Source organism: Drosophila suzukii, chromosome 2L (genome assembly GCF_043229965.1).
Source record: "Drosophila suzukii chromosome 2L, CBGP_Dsuzu_IsoJpt1.0, whole genome shotgun sequence".
Lineage (NCBI taxonomy): Eukaryota > Metazoa > Arthropoda > Insecta > Diptera > Drosophilidae > Drosophila > Drosophila suzukii.
In genome coordinates, this window is record NC_092080.1 from 13,649,951 (window position 1) to 13,677,409 (window position 27,459).

The 27,459-nt window shown below is 38.6% G+C and overlaps 2 protein-coding genes across 2 annotated transcripts in view; both read right to left on the reverse strand.

Moving 5' to 3' along the window:
* LOC108019120 (uncharacterized) overlaps positions 1–27,459 on the reverse strand; it is a 129,989-nt gene that overhangs the window by 84,351 nt on the left and 18,179 nt on the right. Inside the window, exon 3 of the mRNA XM_017086852.4 lies at positions 12,490–12,573. The gene's annotated coding sequence lies outside the window, so the exon portion shown is untranslated. The remainder of the gene's footprint in view (positions 1–12,489; positions 12,574–27,459) is intronic.
* LOC108019153 (uncharacterized) lies at positions 25,184–25,582 on the reverse strand. Its single transcript, XM_017086906.3, has 2 exons — positions 25,523–25,582; positions 25,184–25,463 (listed from the first exon to the last, which is right to left on the reverse strand). The coding sequence occupies exons 1-2, from the start codon at positions 25,525–25,527 to the stop codon at positions 25,289–25,291; spliced, it is 180 nt and encodes a 59-aa protein (XP_016942395.2). The 5' UTR covers positions 25,528–25,582; the 3' UTR covers positions 25,184–25,288.

Genomic DNA, 27,459 nt, shown 5'->3' on the forward strand with positions numbered 1-27,459 from the left:
TTTAAAGCACATGAATTTCTCCCAGTGCATAACACACATATCAAGGAAAAATCCCTCGTTCCCCTGCAATATTGATGCCCTCCTCAGTCGCTTGTTTTTACCACTCCTTGTGTGCGTGTGGGCGTTTTTTTCAGCTGTTTTGTTTGTTGAGTTGAATGAACATATTTTGCCTTGACATACATTGCATTGTTAGCAAACAAGAGTGTCAGGACCCAGTTGGCCACGCCCCCAAAATCCTTCACCGCCTCCATCGCCCACTTGAAAGTGCAGCCACAGAATCTCTCGAGCTGCTCGACATGTTCATCTTGGTGTGGGTGGCCGGTGTGTGTTGGTGTGTGTGGGCACACTTTTTGTTCAAACAACACGCAGCTTGTACAAGAAAGCCAACAGCGGCAACATCAGCAACACCAGCAACAATAATGACGTTTTGACTGACAGACAGCAAGAGTAACAAGTACACAAGCCCATAAGACAGTGGTAGAAAGAAATGGAGAAAAGAGTGCGACTTGCGCTGGGAAAGGACAAAAAAAGGTTTATTGTTAACAATAGCAACAGCAACACTAAAAGCAGTAACAACAGCAGCAACACTAACTGGAACAAGGAAAAGCCCAACGTTGTTCGCAAACTTGTTGTCCGTGTTGCTTGTTTGCTTAGGCTGTTGCTGCCGTGTAGTTATCGTTGTTGCTGCAGGGATGTTGCTCGAAAGTAGCTGCTGCAAGGTTTCCCATGTGTTGCTGTTACTGCAACTCCAAACCTAAAGTTGTTGCTGCAGTTGCTGTTGTGCTTCTGTTGTTACTGATGAATAAATGCACCATGGTTATTGCTGGAGGGAGTTGCTCACTTTTGCTGCTAATCCCAATAATTTGCTATCAAATGGCTACTAGGTTGTTACTGCTGGTAATGATTAGTTTCTCTATCGTATTTTGTTGGTCTTACAACGAGATTTCTGCAGTTGTTGCAGCTGGTTTGCTGACATTTCAATCCTATAGTTGGCCCAATGTGCGTCTGTTTTAAACGTCCTAAAAGAAAAGGCTGTCAATTGAATTATAAAAAATATAAAGTTAAATTTAACCAAAAATGCCTATCCAACATCTGCTTTGACACCCAAATTTTGTCTCAACAATACAAATTGCATTACAATCTCTTCTTCATTTAACTTTTTTAAAGCAATTCCAAAATGTGAAGACGTGAACCTTTTTCAAAGGAAACCCTTCTAAAATAAGTTACTTTATTCAACCAAACACCAAACAATATTGTTTAAATGTTTTCTAGTGATTTGCACTTCAATACACAATTTTCCTATAACTTTGGATAAAGCCAATAAGTCCAAAACTCAATAAAAAGGCTTTGGAGAACATTTCAGACAATTTTTGGAAAACACTTACTGGATAATAAAAACCATTTTACTCCTTTATGCTTCAACTCACAGTATCATTCTTTCTTATGCCCCAAATATCGATTCTTGCTAATTGATGCATCAATAAAATGCACAAAAATCCAAAGTGCATGTCTTTTAAATTCTCCCACAGTTGTGTGCATTTCAAAACGATATATGGCAAGTATGTTACGGTCAATTGCCAAATGCAATCAACTCTAAAGGTTCTTTATGGGCTAAAGGCTCGTGTTTGAAAAAAGAAAGGAGGACGAATTTGCGGAGAATGCCATTGAGGTTGACTGACAGCTGCACTCATTGAGGCAATTTGCTTAAGTTACAAATTGAAATATTTGCATTTTATCTTAGAAATGCAAATGCCCATTCTGCGAGATTTCCCAAAACTCCCACAGCAGCCTCCTCCGGCCGGAGTATCTGGGCAAACAATGCCAAACAAATTGGCTATTCAAATCCGCAGACGCCACACGAGCAGGAGCAAAAGCAGAAGCAGTGGTGGCAGGAGTCTAAGAAAGGCCAGGAGTTTCGTTGGGGTTACAATTTATGCGTTTGGCCCCCGGAACGTTGAATGCATTTTGCAATTTTCATGGCCTGCCCGAACTTTTTTCTACCCTTTTTGCTGCAACCGCATCCCAGCTCCTGCTTCGCCAGCAACAAAAAAGCCATTAAGATTACTTTCTATGGGCCCGATTTAAGAAAGGACCGGGTGGTATGGTTCGGTTTGGGAGGTAGAGAAATGACGAGCCTCATGCAAACGACAGACGCAGTCGAGAGTCGGACGAGATTTTGCCCCCGAGTCCTCTTGTAAATACGCATGCAGCCAGGAAAGGACCAAGTGCTCCAGGCGGGTTGTACACTGATAAAATCGGATTGGAAAATTTTCAAAAAAATATATTGTAACATATAAACATGTTAAATTAACTAAGACGTTCTAGAATACATTTTCTATGAAATACAATCTAAATTACATATTTACTTAAGTTTGTATGTTTAATCAATCGATTAGACAGTTGAAAAAAATGTTAAGACGATCTTTTATAAATATCTAGAGACTGGAAAGTTTTTTCCTATATCATACAACTTTTTTCCCAGTTCATAGAAAATATTGTGCTGCTACATGGTATATACAAAGGCCTTGGCAAGCAGCTTCAATAAATGCCAAGCCTTTCCGCCATAAAGTAAACGATTGATGAGGTTAGAAGACTGAACAACACTTCAACACAATGCCACGCCCACACAGTATAGGGAGATTCTCGCCCACTTTGTTGGTTCATTTAACTGCAATGGCAGCAAATTTTTTACTCGCAAATTGTTCTACGAGCTATGCAAACTACTTGAAAGGAAGAGATACTGATATGGGTTTGCAGAGTTGAGGGGATGTGAGTATATGGATATCAGATAACCGGTCCTTGAATAGCTAGTTTAATGTAATTAGGAGCCTCTCATAAGCTGATTACAGACAGGCAAACACTAGTTGGGGTGTACATATAGGTAATCTAATGTTTAGCCATCTAAACTAGTTTCTGGCAGTATTTGAGCAAAAAGGAAGGGCATAGGAAAATAAACTTAAAAGCTTTTATATTTGTATTTAACCGTTCTCTAAAAAAGTGAAGTGAATTATACATATCTCTATAAACTGCAAATAAATATTTGTAGATAAGTATTTCTGAAGAAAATTGTAAATTCTCCTGCAACTTTTTGAGGTCACCACTTTGCATGCCAACCGCAATTTTCACGTTTGCAGCCGCCCCCTGGTGACTTTTTGGTTTTGTAATTTAAAGAAAATTTCCTTTAATGGCTTTCTTTGGTTGGCCGCAACGGAAACAAAAGACCAAACGCCAAAGCCACAAGAAGGAGAGAAAATTTCAATTCAAAAGCAAATTGTCTTTTATTTCAAGCTCATTAGCTTTTAATGCAATTTTATGCGGCCCAATGCGTCTAAATTTTTGCCACGTGCCAGGGAAATCTAAAAATTGGGGGGATGGAGAAAAAAACAACAGAGGTAGAAATGCCAAGGCATCCGCACATCGTTTGCATTTTCATTTCACAGATACATATGGGCTGTGGCTTTCTTGCACCATATGTTTTGTGGATTTACAAAATTGACTTTTGTCGTCATGAATTAATTTTTATTTTGTGTTCTCCGCTTGTCTGCCGCTTCTTTTGCGGCTGATCTTGTTCTTGGAATTCCAGCGCCTTTAACATTTTATGTAAATTTTCTAAAATATTTATGGAAATGTAGCAGATTGTGACTGGCGACTGCCTCAAAATGACGGCAGACAAGTAAATACATTTACATAAGCACACATGCGAGTGGCTGTCTCTTTCCAACAGAATGTGTTCCTCTCTTTCGGCGAGTGTCATTTGTGGGTCCACAGACAGACGGAGACATCAGCATAAATTTTAAATAAATGCTACAGAAAGGGAATATTAAATGTGGTTCCTGGGAAGATACCTCATCGCCTAATATTTTATTCCTGCAGAATTTTTGGGACTGGGTCTCTTTCCGGGGCAGTTGAGAGGTTAAACCAATTTAAGCTGTGCAACATAGACTAGAAACAAGAGTTCACTCCTCTCAATGGAACCTTTTGTTGCTGTCGATGACGTTTGCATTTTCCTTTCAAGAGTTGGCTGGGTGTTTTTTTTTTGTAGTTTGGTTGCGGAAAAGCCTGACTAGCAGTGAAATATATAAATGAATATTTTGCACATTTGAATAAAGAGAGGAATACAGGGGGTCTGGCTATCACTTTTTTTTACCGCTGATGTTGCACTTTTCCTTTGTAAAAGGCAAGAGGGAGATGGAAAAGCTGAGAAAAACCGGGGAAAACTGGGGAAAACTGGGGAAAAGAGAGCATATGTAAATGTATTTGCCAAGTGGCGAGGCGACAGTTTTATTGAGCTTATCTTGGCTTTCGCATTGTTGAAGAGCTCGCGCCACCAAAACGACTGACTTACTGACAATTGCTGAAAGCTTTGATAAAAGCGAGGGAAATATTTCCCGGGAAACCAAGTACAGGTAATGTAAAAGCTTTCCACAAAAATAAAGATATATTCCTTGGCTAAATACGAATAAATTATTTAAGCATTAGCTTTAAATTTAACTTTGTTAAAATACAAATAAGATGAATATTTTTCACAATATTATTTCCAAAAACTTTAAAAAAGGGTTCCTTTATCAACATTCCACATGCTCTGACAATTAATAATTAAAGGTTTATTCAAGAGACTCCGTTTGAGAGAAAAATGTAACCCCCTTTACTTTTTGCCATTGTATCACGACTTCTTTTGCAGCACCCCATTGTTTTCTATTATTCTGCGCTTATTTCTATGTATTATTCCATCTGTCCGCTCGCTCCTTACTCCTTTCGAAAAGTCTTGACTTCGGAAGGAGTTCCATTGTCGTGGCTGCATTTAGAATGCATTTTAATTTAGCATCAACAACTTTGCCATTTCACTGCCTTTAGTGCTTCATGTCGATTTGCATAGTTGTTGCACCCAGGGGAACTTTTTCTCACACCCCTCGATATATAGATATATATATACAGTGTGCGCCATGTTAATATTTCTCACATCTAATAAAGTTTTCTCGTCTCTCTATCGCTGGCGCTGTGCCATCAAAAGTTGCTGCCTTCCACTATCAAGTGGAGCGTTACCTGCAAGGATATTTTTCCTCCATCACTGCCATTTTCCTTACATTTTCCCTTCATCTAATACGCTTAATCAAATGTTTATCTTTGCAGTTGCGAGAGGGGAGCAGTCGCTTGTGATTTTTTCTCATTTATTTTCGTGCGCATAGATTATGTAAATTTTACTACTTTCACTTCGACATTTTCATTATGTTGAAACCCATAGACAGAGTCACCTCCTTTCACCATTTTCCTTCGGGCCGAGCTGGTGAAAAATTGCGCGCTCATTTTGAGCGGAACAAAAGTAGAAGACAGCTGGCGAAAAAATGCTCAGGGAACGTATTTAAAATACTTGCACATAATTTATTTTCGCGCGAATACAAATCATTTCATTTTCGTGCCAGTCACGATGCTGCAAAAGTGTAGCATATCTTAGGGCGCCAGGCCATTAAAGCCCCGAGACCCTGATGATGGTTATATTACATTAACTGCAAGCAGAGGCCGGGGCAGCCACTCCAGAAACTAGTGACTCCGTGTGCCAAAAGTAAAATGAAAATAAAGTGTGGCCCAAAAAGGGGAAGTACTCATACCCAAGCACCCACAGGCTAAAACGCAATGAATATGTAAAAAGTGGAAAAGGAAGAGGCTTAAATGTACTCGAATGCGGACTGAGCTCTACCTTAGAAGTGGAATATGTTCCAAGTGATACTAGAATGGAAAGGAAAAGCTCCCTGGTCCTTTGGTAAATTTGTTACTTTCTTTGGTAAACCAAAATTCTACGTTATTATTTAAATTCATATTTATTCAGTTGCGAAAATAACTAAAATTGTTAAGTTCAAAATAATATTATATTTAATTAGCTATTTTACTAAAATTAGTAGGGCCAATTGCCCTAGATACCAGACTTATTTGGGTTTTACAATTAATTTTGATTTCAATAGTACATCCTTAATTAGAATGAATAATTTTGAATACAAATTCTAGGAAACTAAGATTACATTTAAGCTTTTGCCAGACATGTTAACCATACCATGTAATTTAAAAGATCCCTATGTAGCACATATACCCCATATCTACCCTGTGACTCCTTTAAACGGTCTCTTCGCAACCAGCTGTGTTAGTATCTTGGCACTGCTCATTAGGATAGTGCCTGTAATGAGAAGAGTTTACCCAGTGCAGCCCGGGCTTACTAAGCGTATGCGTAATTAAATTTCTTGTGCGAGAAGGCAAAACGGAATGTGTCACAAACGAAACCAGGTTGTCTGCGAGGTGTAAATAAAACTCGAGCGCAAGTCACATATGGCTGGCACATTTGCTTTTAATGCGATCTTTAATGGGCAACTTGTGAAAAGTTAAGTGATTGGAAAATCTCAGATAGCAGGTCAAAGTTCAGACACACACACACACATGCATATCTAGGCTCACAAATCAAAGTCAAACGCAGTGCCAGTGTAATAATACCCTTATCTGTTATCCCATCAAACCCTGGTGGGGACTCCCGCCCTCCATTTCTGTTGAACAAGCTTCAACGAATGTCTGGCAGTTGGACAGGCGGCTGTGACACTAATTGCTTGACCTTTTTATCCTTTGTTGCCCGCCATTGTTGACCTTTGAACGCGGCTCCAATTTGCATAGAGCCCTGAAACCACCGAGACCACTGACCCACCAACATTGACAAGGCAGCCGTGTTGACATGGATAAACCACTTCAAGTCAAGTGCACACAAGCCAAAGTCGAAGGCCCAGGCCAATCCTTCCCCCTTGCCCTCTCTGGTTGAAAAAATAAACCCCAGGAAAATCCATTAGAAATTTGTGAAAAATAAAATACAGCAAGAGCGGAGTTGAAAAAGTCATGGTTGATATAAAGTTGAAATAAATGTTGTTGTAACCGCTGGGTCTGCGGTGGGTGGAAACTTTTACGGCTTGGCTAACAAGAATTGGGTACGAAGTTTGTATTGTGCTTAATAAAAGATTGGTAAATTGTACATTTAATAGAAATGTGACACAACACTAAAGTTAAGAGTTGTTTGGAATAAAACCAGAAGAATGTTGTGTAGTTGTACAATGTACATAACTCTGAAGTTAAAGTCAAAAGTTAAATCGCCGAAGTTAGATATTACAAATAAAAGAAATTTTCACAAAACACACGTATATAGAAATGTAGTGTTCAAGTTGTATTCAAAAATATTTATGTATTTTAAGGTAATACAAAATTACAAAAACTTTCTAAGAAAACATTGGAAGCAACATCAGTCATTAAAGGTTATATATTACAACAAAACATTTTTAAAAAAATCAATAACAGATATGAGGTTCTTCTCATCCTATTTATTAATAGCTTTCTTAAGAGTGTTTCTAAGCTTCAGTGACGTTCTTATGAACTTGTTTCCGCTATCAGACCGTCTCGACCTCTACCACTTCTTATCCAGCGATTGTAATTCTAATAAGCCAAGTTGCACTGCCAGCTAAGTTGCATTTGCAATCTCTTAACCCTCTTCTGCCCCCGTTTCCTTGGCTGTGCAGAGTAGACGGCAGCTGCTGGCGACAATATGCATGGCACTTATTGCCACTTCAGTTGGCATGCGAACCAGGCTAATAGGAGGGGCCACGCCCCCGCCGCCCCTGCCACTAGTATACCTTACCTCATCTCACCTCAGAAAACCGCTCCAGGCACACCTGCAGAGCTTGGAAAAATTTTATTTGCTCAAGCTAAGGCAAAGTTCTGGCCAAGAAGCAACAGAAGCTGAAGCTTCCTTGTCGTCCTGGTGACACTTCTTGGTTTTTTAAGCGGCACAGAGCTCTACTCTTCCTCTCACTTCCTATTATACACAGTAAAAAATATTGTACGATTTTTTTAAGTATAATAAAACCACTATTTGATCTGAAACTAGTTGATATAAAAGACTAGACAAGTAAATACTATTTATTTTTTAAATAATTTCATATTTATTTGAAATTATTGATGTTAAAAAAATGCTTTTGATATAAAATTAAAAAAAATAAAGTACGTTATTGACATGGTATGTTTTTTTTTAAGTGCAAAGTTGGCACCTGGAAATCTCGACTTGTGAATGCAAAAAAAGCGTGTAAAAAGCGCTAGGAAGCATAAAAAGAGTGGAAGTAAGCTAGAGTACCGAGTTCTCCCAGAAATTGTGGCCATAACTTGGTGGGAAGTGTAAGGAAAAGCGGGAAATGCAGCCATGTCCAAAAATCTCGGCAGGTGTGGCTCACATGCACGTGTTGCACCACTGCAGTTGCACAAGCTGTTCCATTGCCTAGTGCAACGGGCATATTAAATTTACCTCATTCCCGGGGATGTTGTTATTGCCTGAGAGCATCATAACCCCAAAGAATCCGCTTGAAATTTATGCACTTGTGGGATTTTTATGCTGAACTCGCTTTCACCTTTGCTTTTCCCTATCTCGCTTACTTTTTCCCCCTATTTCCTCACTTTTATTTTGTTTTATTCTCACTTTTTGTAGCCCGCATAAAAATTATGTGGCACCTTGATATATGAATATGTTTGCCATGCTTTTACTAGATTTATTTTTGCACTGGAGAATAAATTGGAGGAGGGGTCTTGGGATATAGAAAGACTGTCTGAAGAGTTAGCGAGTGAGACATAAATATAAAATGGTAATTAAAACTATTAGTGCTCTCCAGAATTATGGTATGTGAGGAATATTCATTGTGAAGCCAAGTGGATTTATGAAACTTTTCTTATTACCATTATTACAGAACTTAACCCTCAGTAAACATGTGCACTTCCGCTTTAACCACCGCAACTTATTACCGGTTTTTAATAGCTCATGGGCTCAGGCATGCGATTGTTCTGCAATTTGCTTGACCCAATTCGCGCCACAAACAATAAAGTGTATTTAAATTTTGCATACAAACGTGGCCACACAAGTGTGTGTGTACAACATATGCGAAAGAAAACACAGTCTGGAGCTTAACTGTTGAAATTTTAAACAAATTTTTGCACATTTCCTGTTTGGCATTGTTTTTATTGTTCTTGTTGCACTTGCAGCTTGACACAGTTTTCAGTCACACCCATTTATTTACAATGTCAACGAGTAGAGGAGCAGGAGGCGAGTGTGAAAAACCCTGGCAGGCTTAGTCTTTGTTGCTCTCGGAAAAGCCTCGCATGAAAAGCCCCCGGGCTATGAAATTTGCATGCAATTTTCAGCACAACGAAAATGGGGAAAAATGAGTGGGGTATAAGATTGGGTGCAAATAAGCTTGACCATGGCGGCGGGGACGGGAGGCCTATTGGTTAACGACTGACCTTGTCAAAGGACCTTGAACTGTCCTAACAAAGGACCCAGACATTCCCAATCCCCGAATTCCCACGCCCATTTGCTGTTTCCCAGTTAGAGAGTAATTTCTGTGGCTAATTAGTACGCAATTTGGGGGAGAACTCATTTTGGGGTGCGGGCTGGGAATTGACTACCATTGAAATTTACAGTCTGCCAGAAAATGGTATTTCAAGTTACAGAGGTCAATGGATGGGGTAAAATTTTTCTAAAGTTGGTAGATTATTATCTTTTTTATTTTTTTTTAACATTGTTGCACCACTCGGGAACTTATGAATATTTTATATGATGGACACACAATCTATAAAAAATCGGCGGTGTTGTCAGAACTGTTAAGAGTTAAAAACAATGTTGAAAATTTTATTCCCCATTTTATTTACTTTTAAAGAATGTTATAAATCGAAAAATTAGCTGTCAATTTTGTAGGCTAATTAAAAATTTATCGGCATCAAAAACGATTTCTTACGAACAAAATTACAGAAGATATATCAAACTATTGGCTCACAATATATAAAGATCGGAATTCATATCTATAGGGTTCTTATCTACCATTATTCATTCAACATTTTTCTAAATCTTCTGGGACAGTCTTCTCAGGCTTGTTCAGCTATGCCCATTATTATTTAATTATAACCAAGCAAAATATATGGTCAAAGATTTTAGAAAGATTTAACTCAGGTTAATAATGATTTAATTTCTAAAGGAATATCAAGATACCATTTCTTTTGTATTATTTAAATGGAATCACATTAGCAATGGTCTACTGTAATTGAAGTTTTCCAGCTGTGAACCTCCACTGGCTTAGGCCCTTTGTGCTTTATTGAATTTTAATTTGCACTTTGTGGTTTGCGGTCAATAGTGGCCACACCCCCATTTTGGCCACGCCCTTTTGCTTGGACTTCCACTTAAGACATCGCATCGCTTTGATTTCTTTTTGGTTTTTCTTTCCGCTTTTCTCGCCCTCACTGGGTTTTCCTGCTGGGCTTCTCGTTTGCCAAAAACCGCAGAGCGTGTGTGAAAATTGAAATGTCACCAGTGCAGTGTCGAGTGTGGAGTTTTCCACCGCCCCTTAAAACCCGCAATACAGATGCCCCTTGATACCCAACAGCAATGTCGTGCTTCGCTTTTCTGCTTGTCTGCCGCTGACAGTCATTGACAACTCTGAAGTTCCCCGATAAGAGGGCGAGTTTGGGGTGGAAAATGCGGTGGAAATGGGCTAGGAAAAATCGAAGGGATAGAGGGGAAAAGCACAGGGGTACAGCTGCATTGCACGGATGCAATGTTGCATGCCAGTCTGCACTAAGTGCTGACTCAACGCAATATAAGTTCTTATTTGCCAACAGACTTCACTTAGAGGATTTGTAATGGGGATACCCAATATTTTGTACTCTACTTGGATTAAAGCGGACTGCTGTGTAAATTCAAAACTCAATTAGAGGATTAGACATGTTACTGGTAACTATATCAAGAACTGGACAGAATATATGTGTCATATTTATTATGAACAAAATCGATATGATTTAATTGCTTAAACATACTTTGAGGTCTATAAATTCCAAACTATTGTATCAATTTAGGCATTAAAGACGTGATAATTACATACTTTCCCAAATCAAATGATCTTGTTGAGTCGGGAAAACTCCTAGTTCCTATTGCAGGGCACGAACCAAGAAAATCCCTTCTTGGCTCATTTAAGTTCGTTATGGCCGAACCGCATATTTTGGATTTTTTTAAGTCCACCACTTGCATTAGTCTCCGGTCTAAGCCCCCGCTGACTTTCACATTTTCCACTGCTTTTTAGCGCAAATCCTTTTTATTCCTTTTCCTTGGGAGTTTAAAACGTTTTCGACAGGATTTAGTTGCATGACTTTTTGCTTTTAGCATTTCACCCGACAAACCTCAGGGCTCTCCGCACCACCCCGAACCCCTTTTCGCCAACCGATTCCCTAACTAACTGGACTCCAACTGCCCGGGGGGTGGATATCTGGTGAACAGCTCCTCGATTCCCAGGACCAAACACGTACCCCCGTGGCCGAACGTGCACGGAATTTCCAAATACAAATACTAAACATGGCCACATTTTTTAGCCAAACTCCCCCGGCTTCCGAAGCCCCCTCCTTTGAATTCCATTTTAGTTTTTTTTGTAGTTCCAAAATTTTTTTGGATTGGTTACAATTTGTTTTGGCCGTAGATTCCTGCCTAAATAAAAACTATTTTGTTTGAGCTGGTTGTTTGTTTAGGTTGAAATACTATAAAAATGTATTTGCAATACAAATATAAATGTTTAGTATTTTACACCACAGTTTAAACTACATTTTTCAATTGTGGTTCTAAAAATATTTTAAAAATGAAGACATTTTTTTGGGCACTTTAATTTATTTAATTTTCCTTTTTGTTAGAAAAATCATTGTCTTCCAGTGAGGTAGAAAATTTGCTTAGTGTCAGTAATAAGTTTTCCATTTGCGAAGCGTTTCCTTTTTTTTTGGGCTACCAAGACATGTTGACACTTCGCAGGACAGGTCAGGTCAAAGTAACCCACTTACAGGATGTGCGAAAGAGAGGGGGTTGCGAAGTAAGAAAGAGAAGGGACTGTTCCTCGCCACCGCCATTTGCTCGCCTTTGTTTGCGGTGAAACTTTTGCAGCAGCTTTTGTTAATTCGGTCAATATTTGCGGACGCACGAAATAAAAACGAAAACTCAGCGAAAAAACTTTTTGCCAAAGTACAACAGTGGAGGGTGAAAAAATACAAAAATAAGAACAGCTCCTATTTAACCCCTTAATGGCAGTTGGGTTAAAGTTTTCCCACTGGATATCTGGCTGTTAAAATAAACTTATTGCCAGTTTGTCAGTCACAAAAAGGTCGCATATACATACGCCTGGAGCAACAGTTGCAGTTGCAGTCCACCTGGATCATGTATTATTCATGGAAAACGCAAATTCCGTAACGCGTATTTCATTAAGGTAACCCCAATAGCCCAATAGTTTTTCACTTGCATGCGGCAAGTGCTTTTGAGTCAGTATGCAAATAGTGACCGGTAATAAAATACCGTCAAAGGCAGTTAAAATATATCCAAATGGTGTCGAGTTATTTTTCGGGGATTCCCAGAACCCAAACCCTTTAGCGTTAATTGCGAGTGGAGTTGTTTGCCCAACTTACCTCCTGTTTAGTTTTGACCTCACGCTCCAGTTCTCCAGTTCTTTCGTACTCCTCTGAATTTCTCCTTTCTCCGCCGGGTTAATTCTGAAAGCAACAACAGGGTAAAGTTTTTTTCGACGTTAGTTAAATTTGTTGAAAATTATTTGCTTTTCCTGTTGTTGATGGAGGGAGAATTCTGGAATGATCTGGTTTGGCTTTGGTTGCTTCCTCGAGGAGCCTTAAGTTAATTAGTTGAATTTGTGTTGAAGAGTTTTTTGTGTGAGCAGGGGAATTTTTCCTAGTTTAATTTAGTGGATGCAAAACTTGTGTCTCGATGGGCAAACGAAAGCTCACGAATGCTGAAAGAATGTTGGAGCGAATTCTGCCAAGAAATCGGGGTCCAAGGAGATTTGTTTGGGTCCCAGACCAATGTGGGTTAAGATTTCACACAATTAAAGCAAGTTCTTGGAATTTTCTTGCGCACAAGACGGAATTATTTGGTATAAGTTTCAAGACCGTAGAAATGTTTTACGGTTCGGCTATTATTAATTGATTTAAAGTAAGAACAATTGAATTAAACTTGACTTATAGGCATTTTGACCATAATTAAATTAAAATTGCCAATATTTCAACAATTAAATTTATGGACATATTTCCGGAGGTTGGCGAATATATGTTTTGACAATACCTTAATTTATTGCTGAAACTTTTGTAAAAACATTTTAGTTTTTTCTTTGTAAATGCGAATTTTTGGCTTATGAGGAAGATATTTTTATTGAATATAATTTTCCATATTTCCACAACATTTCCGCCTCAACTTTTGTGGGCGAAACCAAGAAATTTACATAAATCAACTCCCTTGGCCTGCGTTCGCTATCTGTTTACGCTTTTTCCTTGGCTTGTTCCCCGCCTTTGCTAGCTTGTTTTGTTAGCCAATTTTCAATGTGGGCTTCTGGCTTGCTGGCCACAACAAACAACTGACCATAAATAATCAAATCTTATACACAATCTGCAAACAGATTTTGCGTTTCTAATAAATTTCACTTTGCAAGCACACAGCAAAAAATACAAGCCCCAAAAAGAGACAAAAATGGGGTGGGGCAAACACTTTTTGCGTCATCAGACAAAAAAATATGTACATAAATATATATAAATATGCCTGGGCAGTTTAGGATGTATGAGATATGTCAGGCATATACTACAAAAATTCTATATATATTTATTTATTTATGTTTATGCATATTTTCTTTATATTGAAAAAAGGAGCTAGGCCCCAAAACTATAATAAAAAGAGAAAAAACCACAACAAATTATGGTTCACAGAGTTTTCTAAACGTTTTTTCTAGTCTTCGTTATCTCACAGCTTTTATCTGCCCCTTTGTGTGTCCTTTTTGTCAAGGACACATATTTTTGGTGTGAAAATGTGGTTAGAAGTCAATAACATAATAAAAGGTTGACATTGAAGGTCGCTGAGAAATGGCTGCCATAGAGACATGAAACCGCAAGACGGGTAGGTCCCGGAAAATTTATGAAAATTGTCTGGACTGGCGCTCTTGAGAGCAGAACCAAGGAAGGGAAAAAACCCATCCAAAATTGAGGTTAAGGGAGTTGCTGCTGGCGAACAAACTTTCATTGCATAACAATAGGCGCAATGGCGAGCCGCAAGCCGCATTTAAATATAAATACCTGCAACCAGAGCCGCAGGCCAAAACCAAATAAAAAATAAAAAAAACAGTAGAAAAAAAAACAGAAGAACGGGAGGGCAAGTGAAAAGTTTTCTGCGTTTTCTGGCCATGTAATGAAAGTCCAGGCATTTTCCATCCCGTTTTCCTGGAAAAGTGGCTCGTGGTCGCTGGCACGTGAAAGAAAAAGTGCAGGTGGCTTTCATTCCCGCTTCCCTGGTTTTCCACACCCACAGTAGAATAAATAAACTTCAACTTTTTGCCGGCCACAATTTCTGTTTCTGCTTCTTTTTCCCTTTTGGCCGAGTAAAAGAAATATCTAAAATTGCGGCAGTGCGAAAGCGTAAAACAACAATAACAGACGGCCCAGAAATGGGCTAACGCGAAATAAGCCACAGAAATGGAAATAAGAGCTGAACAATTTCGCTTTTTCTTTCTTGTTTCATATATATGGATGGATACATTTATATTATTTTCAGCAGTCAAGTGGGTGGAAAAATGCTGTTAAGCTTTAAAAATGTTGGCGGCCCCAAGATGCGAGAGTAATTGAGAACAAATAAATACAAGTGGCCGGAGGAAAAGTCGGCAGAAGTGGGAAAAAGCGGGCAAAATAAAGATAAAAGCAAACAGGCACAGCTGAATAATGTGGGGAATCAAACGAAATATGAGAGCATGGGTAATGAAATGAACGCATTAAAGAAAAAAATTCTTTTCAAGAAGATAAGAAATAAATCAATGACATTCCGCAAAGAAACTTTTATTTCAATCTTGCACTCGGAGAAAGAAAATGTACACAGAAATATACAGGTGTTCAAAAGTATGCAACAATTTATTTCGGATTTAAAAATCAGATGAATTCATTCTGAAAGACATTGTTTATTATCATTGCTTACTTTCAGGCACTTTTTTCTTAGGATTTCTTAGATCTCTTCTCATATCTGATCGGAAAACAATACTGTGTCTTAGAAAATGTGTGGTGTTTAAAAGTATGCAACAATTTATTTCGTACTTGAAAATCAGATGAATTCATTCTGAAAGACTTTGTCTTGCATTGCATACTTTTAGACACCTTTTCCTTGGGTTTTCTGTCTTATCTGAGCGGAAAACCGAACTGTGGGCACAGAAATATACAGGTGTAAAAGTATACAACAATTTGTTTCGTTTTTGAGAATCAGATGAATTCGTTCTGAAAGACATTGTCTTTTTTCATTGCGTTCTTTTAGACACATTTGCCTTATCTGAGCGGAAAAGAAATCTGTGTCTTAAATTTGTGTCTTAGAAAGTGTGCTCAGAAATATTCAGGTGCTAATAAGTATGCAACAATTTATTTCGGACTTTAAAATTACATGAATTCATTCTGAAAGACATTGTCTTTTTCCATTGCATACTTTTAGACACCTTTTCCTTAGGTTTTCTTAAATCTACTCTCTTATCTGAACGGAAAACAAAACTTAGATTTCTCAAACAGCTCTTGCCTGACAACTTTTCAAGCACAAATTAAAGTTTTATCTTCCGCTAAGGGGAAATCCTAGAAGCAGTTGTCTCCTAGCTGGGTCACTTAATTCCCTTTCGCTCTCAACTTTTTTTTTTAGTTTTTCCTTCAATCAAATTAAGTCGAGCAACTTCTGGGAGCCACAGATTTATTTGCATGTTTGCTTTCTGCCAGTTTATCCGTTTTCCCATTTTCCTCTCCCATCCTGAAGCTACAGGCTCCGATAAGGCTTACAATTTGCTTGCCATTTGCTTCCCTGCTTTTCCCAACTCACACATATACTTGTTTAAAGATAGACTGGAGCCTGCTGCTCAATTTCATTTTTACGCTCACCAATTTCAGTTTTCCTTGGCTTTTCGGGTCCTTTTTTCTTGTATTGCGTATCTGGCTTTTATTTACTCTCTTTTTCGGGCTTATAGTTGGTTCATTGTTGCTCTCTTTCCATTTCTCGCATGCCGTCTCTGTCTGTTTTAGGTGGGTGATGATGCTGACATAAATCTCTGATATATTGCCTTGCTGTTGCTGGACCGATAAATTTTCAGCTCGACTTTTGATGTCCAGTTCTGTGCAATAAAATCCTTTACTTTTTCCCCGCTTTCTCGTTTTTAAAGCTTCTGGAATTCTAAATCAAATCAAAAGCCTGATGGCCCCCTTTTTTTTCGTTTTTTTGAGGGCGAGGGCGTGTCGTCTACATGGTACAAAAGTCATTATGGAACAAGTGTTGGCCGCTTTCCCAGCGGACACTTGAGCATAATTAATGCCATGCCACGCCCACAGCCCGCCGCCAAAACAGGAAATGGCAACCGGAATAGATCCTCCAGCCCAGGGATTTCCAGCTTTCCCTTCCCGCCCTATTTTTCCCACTCAAATGCGACTCGACGCAATTGTCGCTCCCAAATTAATTTGTATAATTTTACAGTCTGCATTGGTTGATGAGGAAGGTCCAGGGGAAGTTTGGGAAACACAAACGCCGTTCGAGGAAACCGAAACTTATTCTCATGGGTTCCAAAAACCTGGGGGAATTCAAATGAGGTTTGGTGGCACCGAAAAGTAGGCAATTATTTTGTAGGCCAGAAAGGAAAATGAGAAAAAGAGGCTGGGGGAGATAAATAGAAGCAGGTAACAACTCAGGAAATCGGAAAATAAATGTAAATTAATGCTAAGGATATGGAGAAATAAGGAAAAAATTAAAGGATAATAAAGGTAATCAAAAAATGGAAATGGAAAAAATTGAAGGATAATAAAGGTATACAATATAATTTTTTTTAATTTGGCTGGGTGATAATTAAATCAAAGGAAAGCTCCGATAAGCCATAAATATAAAAAGTATTAAAGAGTATTCTTCAACGAAAGCAATTTAAAGTTTATACATGTTACAAAGCTATTTCCGTAAATATATTTCGAACCATTAATCTTTCCAATTAATTACTGAACAGCATTTCAGTATCAATCGATTTCAGCAGATTCTCCATCGTCCACTTTCAGTGTGATTAATATTTAATAGGAAATGCCAGGCACTTTTAACTATCTCCTGCTGCACTCGACTTACCCTGCCGACCACCTATCAATTGCAATCAAGATGTAAATGCTGTTCCAGGGAAACTCAGTGAGAAAGTGGCGAGTGGCAGAGGGGCAGCGGATAGGAAGTCGATGTTGCAACACTTGATTGACTTTCGCAGCGCATTTATTTTGAAGCCTTCCGGCTGCCGTTGGCCGCAAAGCCAACTTTTCAACGACTTGGCTTAACTTTAAACTGCGCCAATGGCTGAAAATAAAGGAATTCGTGGCTTACACACACTCCTGAAACTTTCGACCGTGCTGAAAGTAAAGTTTCCCACCCAGAAAGCCAGAAACTGTGGAAAGGATGGAGCTAAGTTATTTAGTGCAGGTCTAGGCACCTGACTATCCAAAGAAAACGAGTTCAGCTTTCAGAAAAAAACTAAAAATATATATAACCGCATGGCAATAAAATGTAATTCCCTGAGATTTCTCTTTTGTCTGGTTGCACTACTTGCAATTGCAAATTGATAAATACATTTACTGCGGCAAAATGGAGTAGATTTACAGATCTGTACATTCATCAGATGAGTTGATTATGCAGAGAGAAAAATATATAAACCATATATAATATATGAAGTTATATAAAATATACCTCTTTAAGAAATAAATTATTCTTTAAAATACTTTAAAAATAAAAAACTATTATATCTGGAACAGTAGATAAAACATTAAAAGTGAACCCAATTTTAATAATTTCCAAGCAAATATATTGAAGAAAAATACCAATTTACCTCTGGAATGCCAATTATTGTTAAACAAATTTGTATTTTAAATTGTGTATCTGAATAGCTTTAAACTTTAAAGTTTTCCTCACTGTAAATAAAACCTACCAGCTTTGTAAAGTGTGAGCACGTTTTACCCTCATGATTTGGTATGCTTCAGCGATTTGTTTCGCTGTGGGCGAGTTACACTCTGGTTGAAGGTTTTCCGGCTTTTCCGCAGCGCCCTCGACATTTTCCCTTTTTTCCCGCTGACCTAATTTACGGCGCTTTCGATCGGGGCGCGACACATGTGGCTTAGTTGCTGTTTCCCTGGGTTTTTGCCCAGAGTTCGTATCCCTTATAGGCAAGCTCCTTTATCCTTGGCCCTGCCGTCAATTTTTATTGCTGCGGCTTGGCCTTTTCCCCCTCGATTTTCCAACCACCCCCTCCTCGGCAGTTGTTTTTGAAGTTTTGCATAGCATAGTTTTCCAGCACTGACTCGCTCGTTTCTTTGGGCAAGTTTCGGAGAACATAAATCACTTGAGCATAGTTTTCATTTCAAGTTTTATTTTTGTGGTGTTTTGGTTTTTTCTCCTCTTCGAGTTCCTAACTAATTGTGTCGGCATGTGTGCTAGGGGATAATTTGTTGCTCTCACTTCGGACTGGCTTTAAATTTATTGTTTGCCCAGAGGAGAGTGTCAAATGCAGACGATTTCCACAATCGGATGATAAATGGTAGAGTCTCGCAGCCATTTTACTCGACACTGCAATTCCCATACAAGCTGCACTTTTCCCACTAATTATGTTTGGTCATTATTAACCCCGATGTCGAGTCAACAGGGAAAGTCATCCTTGACGTCCGAGAAACGAAAAGGAAAAGCGAGGGGGCAGTGAAAAAATAACCAAGGTGAGAATAAATTTCACTCACTTAAGCAAATTTGACAGACAGGTTTTCCATTAGCAAACATGCTTTTGTCATTTGCGCAAATTAATGCATGACAGGTGGGGGGATGGGGGGCGAAGGACCAGGGGCGTGTCAAAGGGGGCATATAAAAAGCAGATGCTGCTTATTTAGGTATTCACTTGGGCAGCTCTTGGGAAAGGTCAACTGTATGTGCTAACCTCGCTCTTGTATAATTTATTATCTCGGGGTAAGGAAAACGCAGATTTAATGCAACCTGAGGAAAGTTGAAGAAAAGAGGAAATTGTTTTTGTACAATTTACAATTAAATGTTTAATTTTAATTATAGGAATTTGACAGATTACGAAGAAGCAAGGGCTTATTAAGATATTCTTATGCTTTTTACTGAGTCAAATTGACTGAGTCAAAAAATATGTTTACTGACTTGAAAATAAAGTAAAAACTTGTAATATTATTTCAAACTTTCCAGTTGATAGACTTCCTTTGAAACAAAATATTTTTATATTATCTTGAAAATCGTATGTCTTGATTAAATATCTCTTTCAACTGAAACCCACCAATCAACCCCCACCACCAATCTATTTCCTAATAAGTTGCAGACTTTGATTTCGGTCCTCGCTGCCCACATTAGACATTCAATTATCAATCAACCATAAACCATAATTGAAAGATCAAACGCTCAGCACACATGCCAAATGCACACACACACACCAAGGCGGAAGAAAAACTGTGTGTGCCTGTGTGTGTGAGGGGTAGAATTAGGGCTTTTCCAGCTTGCCACATTTGTCGCAACTGATAAAAGTCGCACACCCACACACATACACAATGAAAATGGACAAAAGGCAAAAACTGAGCGAAGGCGTAAGCGAAAAATGTTGCAGAGCGTAAATAAATTACAACAATAATGACGCCAAACATGATAACAACAAATGGCAATAGGGGGCTAATGGGGGGATTTCCAGGGGCGGAACGAATGGGGGGCGGACCTTGGCTTGGAGCTGCTGGGGACAGGCGATTGTTATTGATCATCGCAATATTTTCCGCATTAAGCAGACGCAAGTCAAGCCAAACATATGCAGCAGTCACTGACGGAATCGCAGGATGGCTAAAAATAAATAAAAAGGGGTTAACAAAAGCAGGGAAGTACCCCTAAACTGTGCAATAACTTTCTAAAAGTTATGTACTCTTTTTTTATATCAAAATATACTAGTCCTTTAAAAATTTGCACTATATTTCGAAATGGTATGATAGGTATATTAGGTGAAGGTAAGATATTTTCTATACCAAGCATAATATCATAAAATAATATATATAGGAAACTAAGCTTAGTTTTAATATCATAAAATAAAAAAATAGGATAAGTTCTCTAGAAATAAATAAAACAAAATGTTAAGCTTAGTTTTGATTTCATAAAATAAAATAAATAGGAATAGTTCCCTCAAAATAAATTGAACACAAAATTAAGCTCAGTTTTGGGAAAGATTTCCTTAAGCTTCTTCATATATCTTATTAAAAACAATTTTTTTATATCATAACAACTCCCTCTTTTTTCTCAGTGCCCAGTTGATTGTCGTGGCTTTTTATCCTTCTGACTTGTTTACGCAAAAAGCCCAGGGCCACAGGCTGAAGAAAAGGATAACGTTGTGAGGGCAGCCATTCAAAGTCCTGAAAGTCCTAAGCCATTAAAGCATATTAGTTTTCCACGCTGCCATATTGTGCATGTATGCGTGTATCTGTGTGCGTGTCTCCGTCTCGTCCTTGTATTTGTATTTATTTTTTGGGGCATTTTTGTTTACACCCGACTGCACAATAAAAGTTTTTAAAAAGGGATTGACATTGTTGTTGCTGGCTCCACTTCTTGTAGTTGACGCCATTTTGGATTTGCATTGCCATTTGTTGGCCCTTTTTGTTGCTGCTTGGCTTTTGCGGTCTTTACGACACGAAAACCCGTTTAACATGCAACAGTTTTGCACGCTAAGCGGCTCACATCGCGTATACGCAATATATTTTGGAGCTTACACTAAATCAAATTAAATGGTTCGGAGCAAGAGAAGAACGCCAGTTAAAGTGTGTGAGAGTAAAAAAAGGGACATTTTTGTACACGAAATTTTTGATCTAAAGCATTAAGTGTTTTAATAATCTAATTAATGTGAAAGGAATTTATTTAATAATACAATATCATCGCAATTTTACCTTTCAAAATTCTCTTAGTAAATTATAATTACCAAAACTTAATAGAAAAGTTTCCCTTTAAGATCATCTTTATAGTTGCCTAGCACCCGAAATTAATTCCCATTATATACACGCGACATTAACCCTGGGGTATTCAACTAAATAAGCAATCATTCCCAGTTTCCCACATTTCTGGGCCATTGAACCTTAATTAACTAATTAATATTTGCCTGTTTTGCCAGCAGTTTCCGTGCTCCATTCATTCCTTTCATCATTTGCTGAGTAATATTTTTGGTGGGAATTTAAATAAAGATTTGAGGGATTTATCTCACCCACTTCAACTATCCAAACAAAGGAATACAAAAAAAAAAACAGAAAAAGATAAATAAAGAAAAGGCAGCGAAAGGAATGCAATTTATTTTCGTAATAAAAATGCATTTTTATTACAAAATCATAGCCATGAAATCTAGTGCACGGAGCCATCGGATTTATGTGGCATTCATTATGCTGCCGGCGGTCCCTGTTTTCCATCTATATGTTTGCAGATATATGTTTGTATATAGGTGCGGATAAAATAAGAGAGGCAAAAGCTTGTTCTGGCCTGGCCAAAAAATGTGTATTAAGCTATTTGCATTTGGTTTCATTTTTCCGTTTGTTTGCGTGCTTGCCAGTTTGTTTTTGTGTGCAGCTGCTGCACCTGCAACAACGCAACGTGGCTCGCAATTTATGTATAAAATATAGAGCGCCAATAAATGCGATAAACTGACCCGCGGGCGCGTTTTTCTCGAAATCCCCTTTCCCCACAAAATTTTCCATCGAATTTTATCCATTTAACCATGGCTATAGGCACAACTCCTGTTCGTTTTTTGCCTTTTTTTGCCGTAGTGTGTTTGCATTTAATCCCCATGACCCATAATAATTTGTGCAAATTTATTTGCGAGTGCTTAGTGCCAGGGAATGGAGGTGGCTTTCCATCTGGCCACTGGCAGATATCGTGTAAATAAAACAAATTGCCATAAATAACCCTGCTGGCTGCCATAAATCTCGGTTAAATGGACATTTTTGCATCTTCAAATCGTCGAGTGGCGAAGGACACGAGGATACGCAGGCAACAAGATACAGGACACTGAGTGAAATACATCTCTGCTGGTACTTCAAATCAGCAGAATGATAAAATGCCTCTAGACAAGCAAATGACACGAATGGGGCGTCTCGTTCGTGCTGGGGAAAAAAGCCAAGGTCGAGCCCAGGATGAACTTAACTATTTTAAGGGATCATATTTCTTTTGTCTTATCTGCAGGAAAAGTTTTGGGAATATTCATTCGTATTTATTTTCTTTGTAAGAATGAATAAATTTTACGAATTAATATTTAAAATAAAAGAAGAATTTGCCATTCTTCCCCAAACATTTATACTTTCCCTTGTCCTTGCTGCTCCTTTAAAATCTCCAAGTAATCCCCCTTATCGCAACCGTTTAGGACCATTTAATCCCCCCACTTAAGTCTTGTCATAACATTGTCAAACCATCGATATGCACATAGAATGCACTTAGCAATCAAATTCAAATTCCGGATCATATATTAAACAAATCCGATTTGGTTAACGTGCATTCAAGCGCACTTTCAATACGCTCCCCGATTTCCCTTGATCTTTGCCGGTACTAACGATATGCGAATTCAATTTGAAAATAATAAAAATATCTATTCAAGTCAGACGCAGCTTCTTCTACTCTTTTTTTTCCACCGACTGACTATGATTCCTGATTATGATTATGACTTCAGTGAGTGGAGTGGGCGGAGAGTTCGCCCCCCAGACTCCTTTCCATCCTGGCTGTGTTTTGATGTCGTTACCAGACATTGAACCGCATTAAACTATGCATAAATACACATTGCGTTGACGATTTCGACACATATGGAACCCCCATACCTCCCATACTCTAGGGAAAAATGGAAGAGTGTACTGGGAAATGGGGGCGTTGGGGAAAAGTGGGCGGGACTGAGAGTTAGCGACGTGCCAGAGGCGTTGGGCAAATGCAATTTGATGCAGACATTACGACTACATGACGATTTTATCGTCGAGTGTAGTGCACAGACATAAACATATATCTACATATGGCTTACGCAGGAGGGGATTCCCCGTCCGCAATCACCCACACACTCACACTCGCACACAGACGGGGGCATTACCGCACACACACACACGCACACACTTGCACCCCGTTGAGTGGAAAGAATCTTGCACTCGCCGTGCCTTCGATGATGCTCTTAAATATTTGCATAAAAAACTACGTTTGCTGCTAGTCGTGGGATATGGTAAATGGTGTAGAAGTTTTACCACCCCCTGTACTTCCCAACTACCATTAACCACAACGGGAAAGAAGAAGAAGATGTTGCTGCAACAATAATAATAACAAACACGCTCCATAATCAACACGTACTTAAGTCCTGCCACCATTCTGGCCAGGATTTACCATGGATACATTCCACACTCTCACATGACGCAGATTTTGCAGTTTTCGAGTAAAGTTCTTAGAGGAGCCGGGATTTATAGTTGAAAAACACATGAAAATGCTGTATCTATAAAGTATATATTTTCTTTAAGTAGGTGGCTTAATTTAAAATGAAAAATTCCATCGAAAATGTTTATATTCATTTAACACATCATCGAAGACCCTTATCATTTAAAACTTATCTGATGTTCAATTATTTCAATAAATGAAATCAGTAAAAATGTAAATTTCGTGCATGGCAAATTTGAAGTGTCGAAAGGCTCGGAACAACTCTTTTATAAATTTTTAAATACTCAATAAAAATATTCATTTTGTGTGTGTGCTCTATAATTATTTGGAAAAGCAAAATTTGATTAGCACGAAAGTTTTCACTTTCTAGGATCAATTTAATTGGCAATTTAACTCGGCACAATATTATTGTTTAAATTCTCTTTTCACATTTAGAGGCCTCCAAAAAATACTAAAATACAAGTGATTTAAATAGAGCAAAAAATTAAAAAAATAAATTGCATGTTCAATGAATTATCATATGAAGTTTGGCAATATTTCGACTAATATTTTGTTCTCTTTTTGCTGTTCCCTCGAACAATTTAAATCATTTCAATTGCCAAACGGACGACAGCGTTTTGATTTGCCTTCGAGAGCTCACTTCATTTTAGCAATCAACGCATGCAAATTGCCGAGGCACCCGAGAGCAATATTTCATTTCAATAAACAATAAACAATTTGCCGCAGCGAGTAATATAAATAAATGCCAGAGTGTATTCCGATTTCCAGAGCCATCATCAATAACCAGACTTGACTCGGACCGAATCGAATGTCCAGAGCAGGGCGCAGCTAGGATTCTATTGGCACTCGATAAGCGAGGCTAAAACAATTGATTATTGTGTGTCGTAAGCACACACTTTGCACCCGAGCCCAGGGAAACTCAGATGGAAACGTGAAGGAAACCTATCGAAGCCCAAGCCAAACTGTCAGTTGCACATACGCCGAAAGCAAATTTAAATGTTAATCAAATGCCGCTACTGAGGAATATATACATAAGTACAATATGGACGGAAAAACCCCGATCCGAAAAAGATGAAACCAAAAATACGAGAATCGAAGGAAAATTTCGCATGCATGCACAGGAAAATGAGTTTGATGTGGGGAAGCTCTAGGATGAGCGGTTGGCAAATGTAATTGACAGTTCAAGTGACACGCGAGGTGGCGGGGAAAGGTAAAGGATTCTTCTCGTTCCAATAAAGGGAAATCCACAATAAAAATTCACGGCAACACATCCACTGTCCGCCTTTTCAAAAATGCAAAATGCGCGCCACAAACAATTTTTAATTAAAAAATAAAAGACGAGTGGCGAGAAACTGGGACATTTTTTGTATTTCTCATTTTGTTCGGGTTGTTGCGATGCATTAAAATTAATGTCATTTTTCAGCAATTTTTCAGTAACTTTTTTACGCCACCCATCTCACTTTTCAGTTTTTCCTGTGCTCCCATATGTTTCAGCTTGGCTGAACCTGTGGAAAATTTTCAAAGTACTATTTTTTTCAGGCCGTTCTTTTAGTTTGGCCATTTTTGCGGTTGAATCGATGCCCAGGCAACGGCATCATCATAAAAGGCTAAGCGAATGATTGAGATCCGAGTGTGATAAAAAATACGTTACCGAAATTATTTAAGCATATGATAATGCATTTTGTTTATTGAACGAGTATTTTCTTGTCGTTAAGTCTTGTTTTGGCTTTAAATTAACTCAGAATACACATTATTAAGATTTTGTGAACCGACTTAGGCGTTCTCCCTCATGAAACGGAAAAAAGGATCATCCTTGGCATCATCGATGCAAATGAGACGACCCCATACAACTCCCTTGCGCTCCAGATCCCCGATTTTCTTCACTACACGTTGTTTTATGTCACGAAAATTCTTGAGATCCAATCTCGAGTTCCAATCAAAGGATTCACTGAGAGAATTTTGTTTGAAAAATAAATCGTTAACGAAAATTTTTTTTTTTATACTCACAACATTCTGATAGTTTTTGGTAAAAGTAAAGTAAAAATTGAAAGTTAGATGTTTCTTTGTAGAGTCTTGGGGGTAAACTGAATGATCCCCAGGAAACGGCTAACGTTACTGAGGAATTTTCTAGCAAGGCCTACTTTGCTTATATGAAGTGGGATATATTTTTAAAAAATCACTTCTATTTTTGAAACAAAAGCTTTGATACCATAAAGCCTAAGGGAGTGAAATACATTATTCCCATCTATCCCTTTTCCCAGCTACTCGTAATTCATTGTTAGCTGCATCATTATTTACACTTTAATTGCAACAATTTCCTGATTTGATGCCCAGTGAAACGGCCAAACTGCCGAGCAAGCTTTTCCCCCCTTTCCCCAATTTCTCCAGCGATTTTTCCGACTTTCCCCGAGCGATGTGTGGGCGGTCATAAAAGCATTCATGCCACATAAAGTGAGCCGCAGTGGCAACAATGACGGCTTCGTGCACCAAGAGACGAGTGCTCCGGCCATATGATGTTACACTTTTATGTTCACCATCGCCAAAAACAAGCCCCACCAGGCACAGGATGAAAAAAAGAAGGAAAATCATACCCATCATCGCTGTTACCAGTTGCCCGCCGCCAGTCAAATCAATTGGCTGCAAATAAAACACAAACATAGTGAGCGGAAAAGACTCTGCAAATACAAATAAATCGCAGCATTTCCGCAGCGGTCATGCTCTCCCGCTTTTATGATTATTATATAAATTTTCCCTTGAAATGTCATAAAAAGCCAGCGCAAATAAAAAGCATCGTGGAGTGGTCTCATCTTTCTCCTCACTTTTTTTTCCCTTTTTTTTTTTTTGCTTCTGATGATGAAGCAGGAAAATGCGCACGTCACGTGGTGGGAGACGTGGAAAATTTGGCTGGGGAAATCAGAATGTTAGACACATGTCCCGTCTCTGGGCCAATATTCAAATTTCGGTTCACTGGACGAGCGTTACCCAACTTATTAAGTTGTTAAGGCATGATTTGTGGCCTTCGCACGGATCCCATACCCAATTTGGCCCCCGTATAAAGTGTAAATCCAAGTGCTGCCGTGTGCTTAGTAGATTTTCTCAGTCGGCAGTTTATTCCTGCAGCTTATGAATTATGAAAGTTCCTTTTTTCGGTGGGTTGTGCGGGTTTCAGTGTGTTGGCCACGCGTGTTGGCCATAAACGCCCCGCTTTATGGGCCGCAGAGCCGGGCAAATTGAAAGTGAAAAGTTAAGTTGAGCTGTGCCGAGAGTGGCCGGAGGGAAAAGCCCCATTGGGGTCGCGTTATGGGGCTTGAAAGTAAGGCCATCACAGTGCGAGCGATGCTGGAAAGTGGGGCGAATGTATTGGAAAAGTGCGGCAATTACCCACTTTCAAAGTAAGCTTAATAAATCACTGGAACGAGTTTAGTTTAAAGTTCTCACTTATGGTTTTAGTGAAATTTGCTTTTAGCCAGTGAGTTATTTCGAATATATTTTTTCGTATTTAAATTTAAAGCTAAACTCATCTGAATTTATATAAAATTTAAGCTTTAACCAGGACTTGTAGGAATAATAATACAAATGCAACTTTTATTCCTCTCAGGGGTTTTCATTACATAAAATGAAAATGAAATCTATCCTTGAAAATGTTTTCTCTTTGTTTTTCCCAGCTTGATTCTTCAATTTGTAAATTACTTTCATGCAGCAGTATATTTGTGCTGCTTTTTTACTCAGTCATTTTCTTGGGGGTATCCCTTCCAATTCATTAGAGCTGCTCTGGTAGCTGGAGGAAAATGTTAATGATTTCCGTAAACATGACCAAACAAGTAACGAGGCGTTGGGCGACAGAAAGCTCGTTGATTTTTGTTTTTTATGGCTCACTTAAAAGGAAGCGGAAATAGTGAAAAGGAGAGAGAGGGAGCGTCGGAAAAGCGGAAATGCGGACGGCG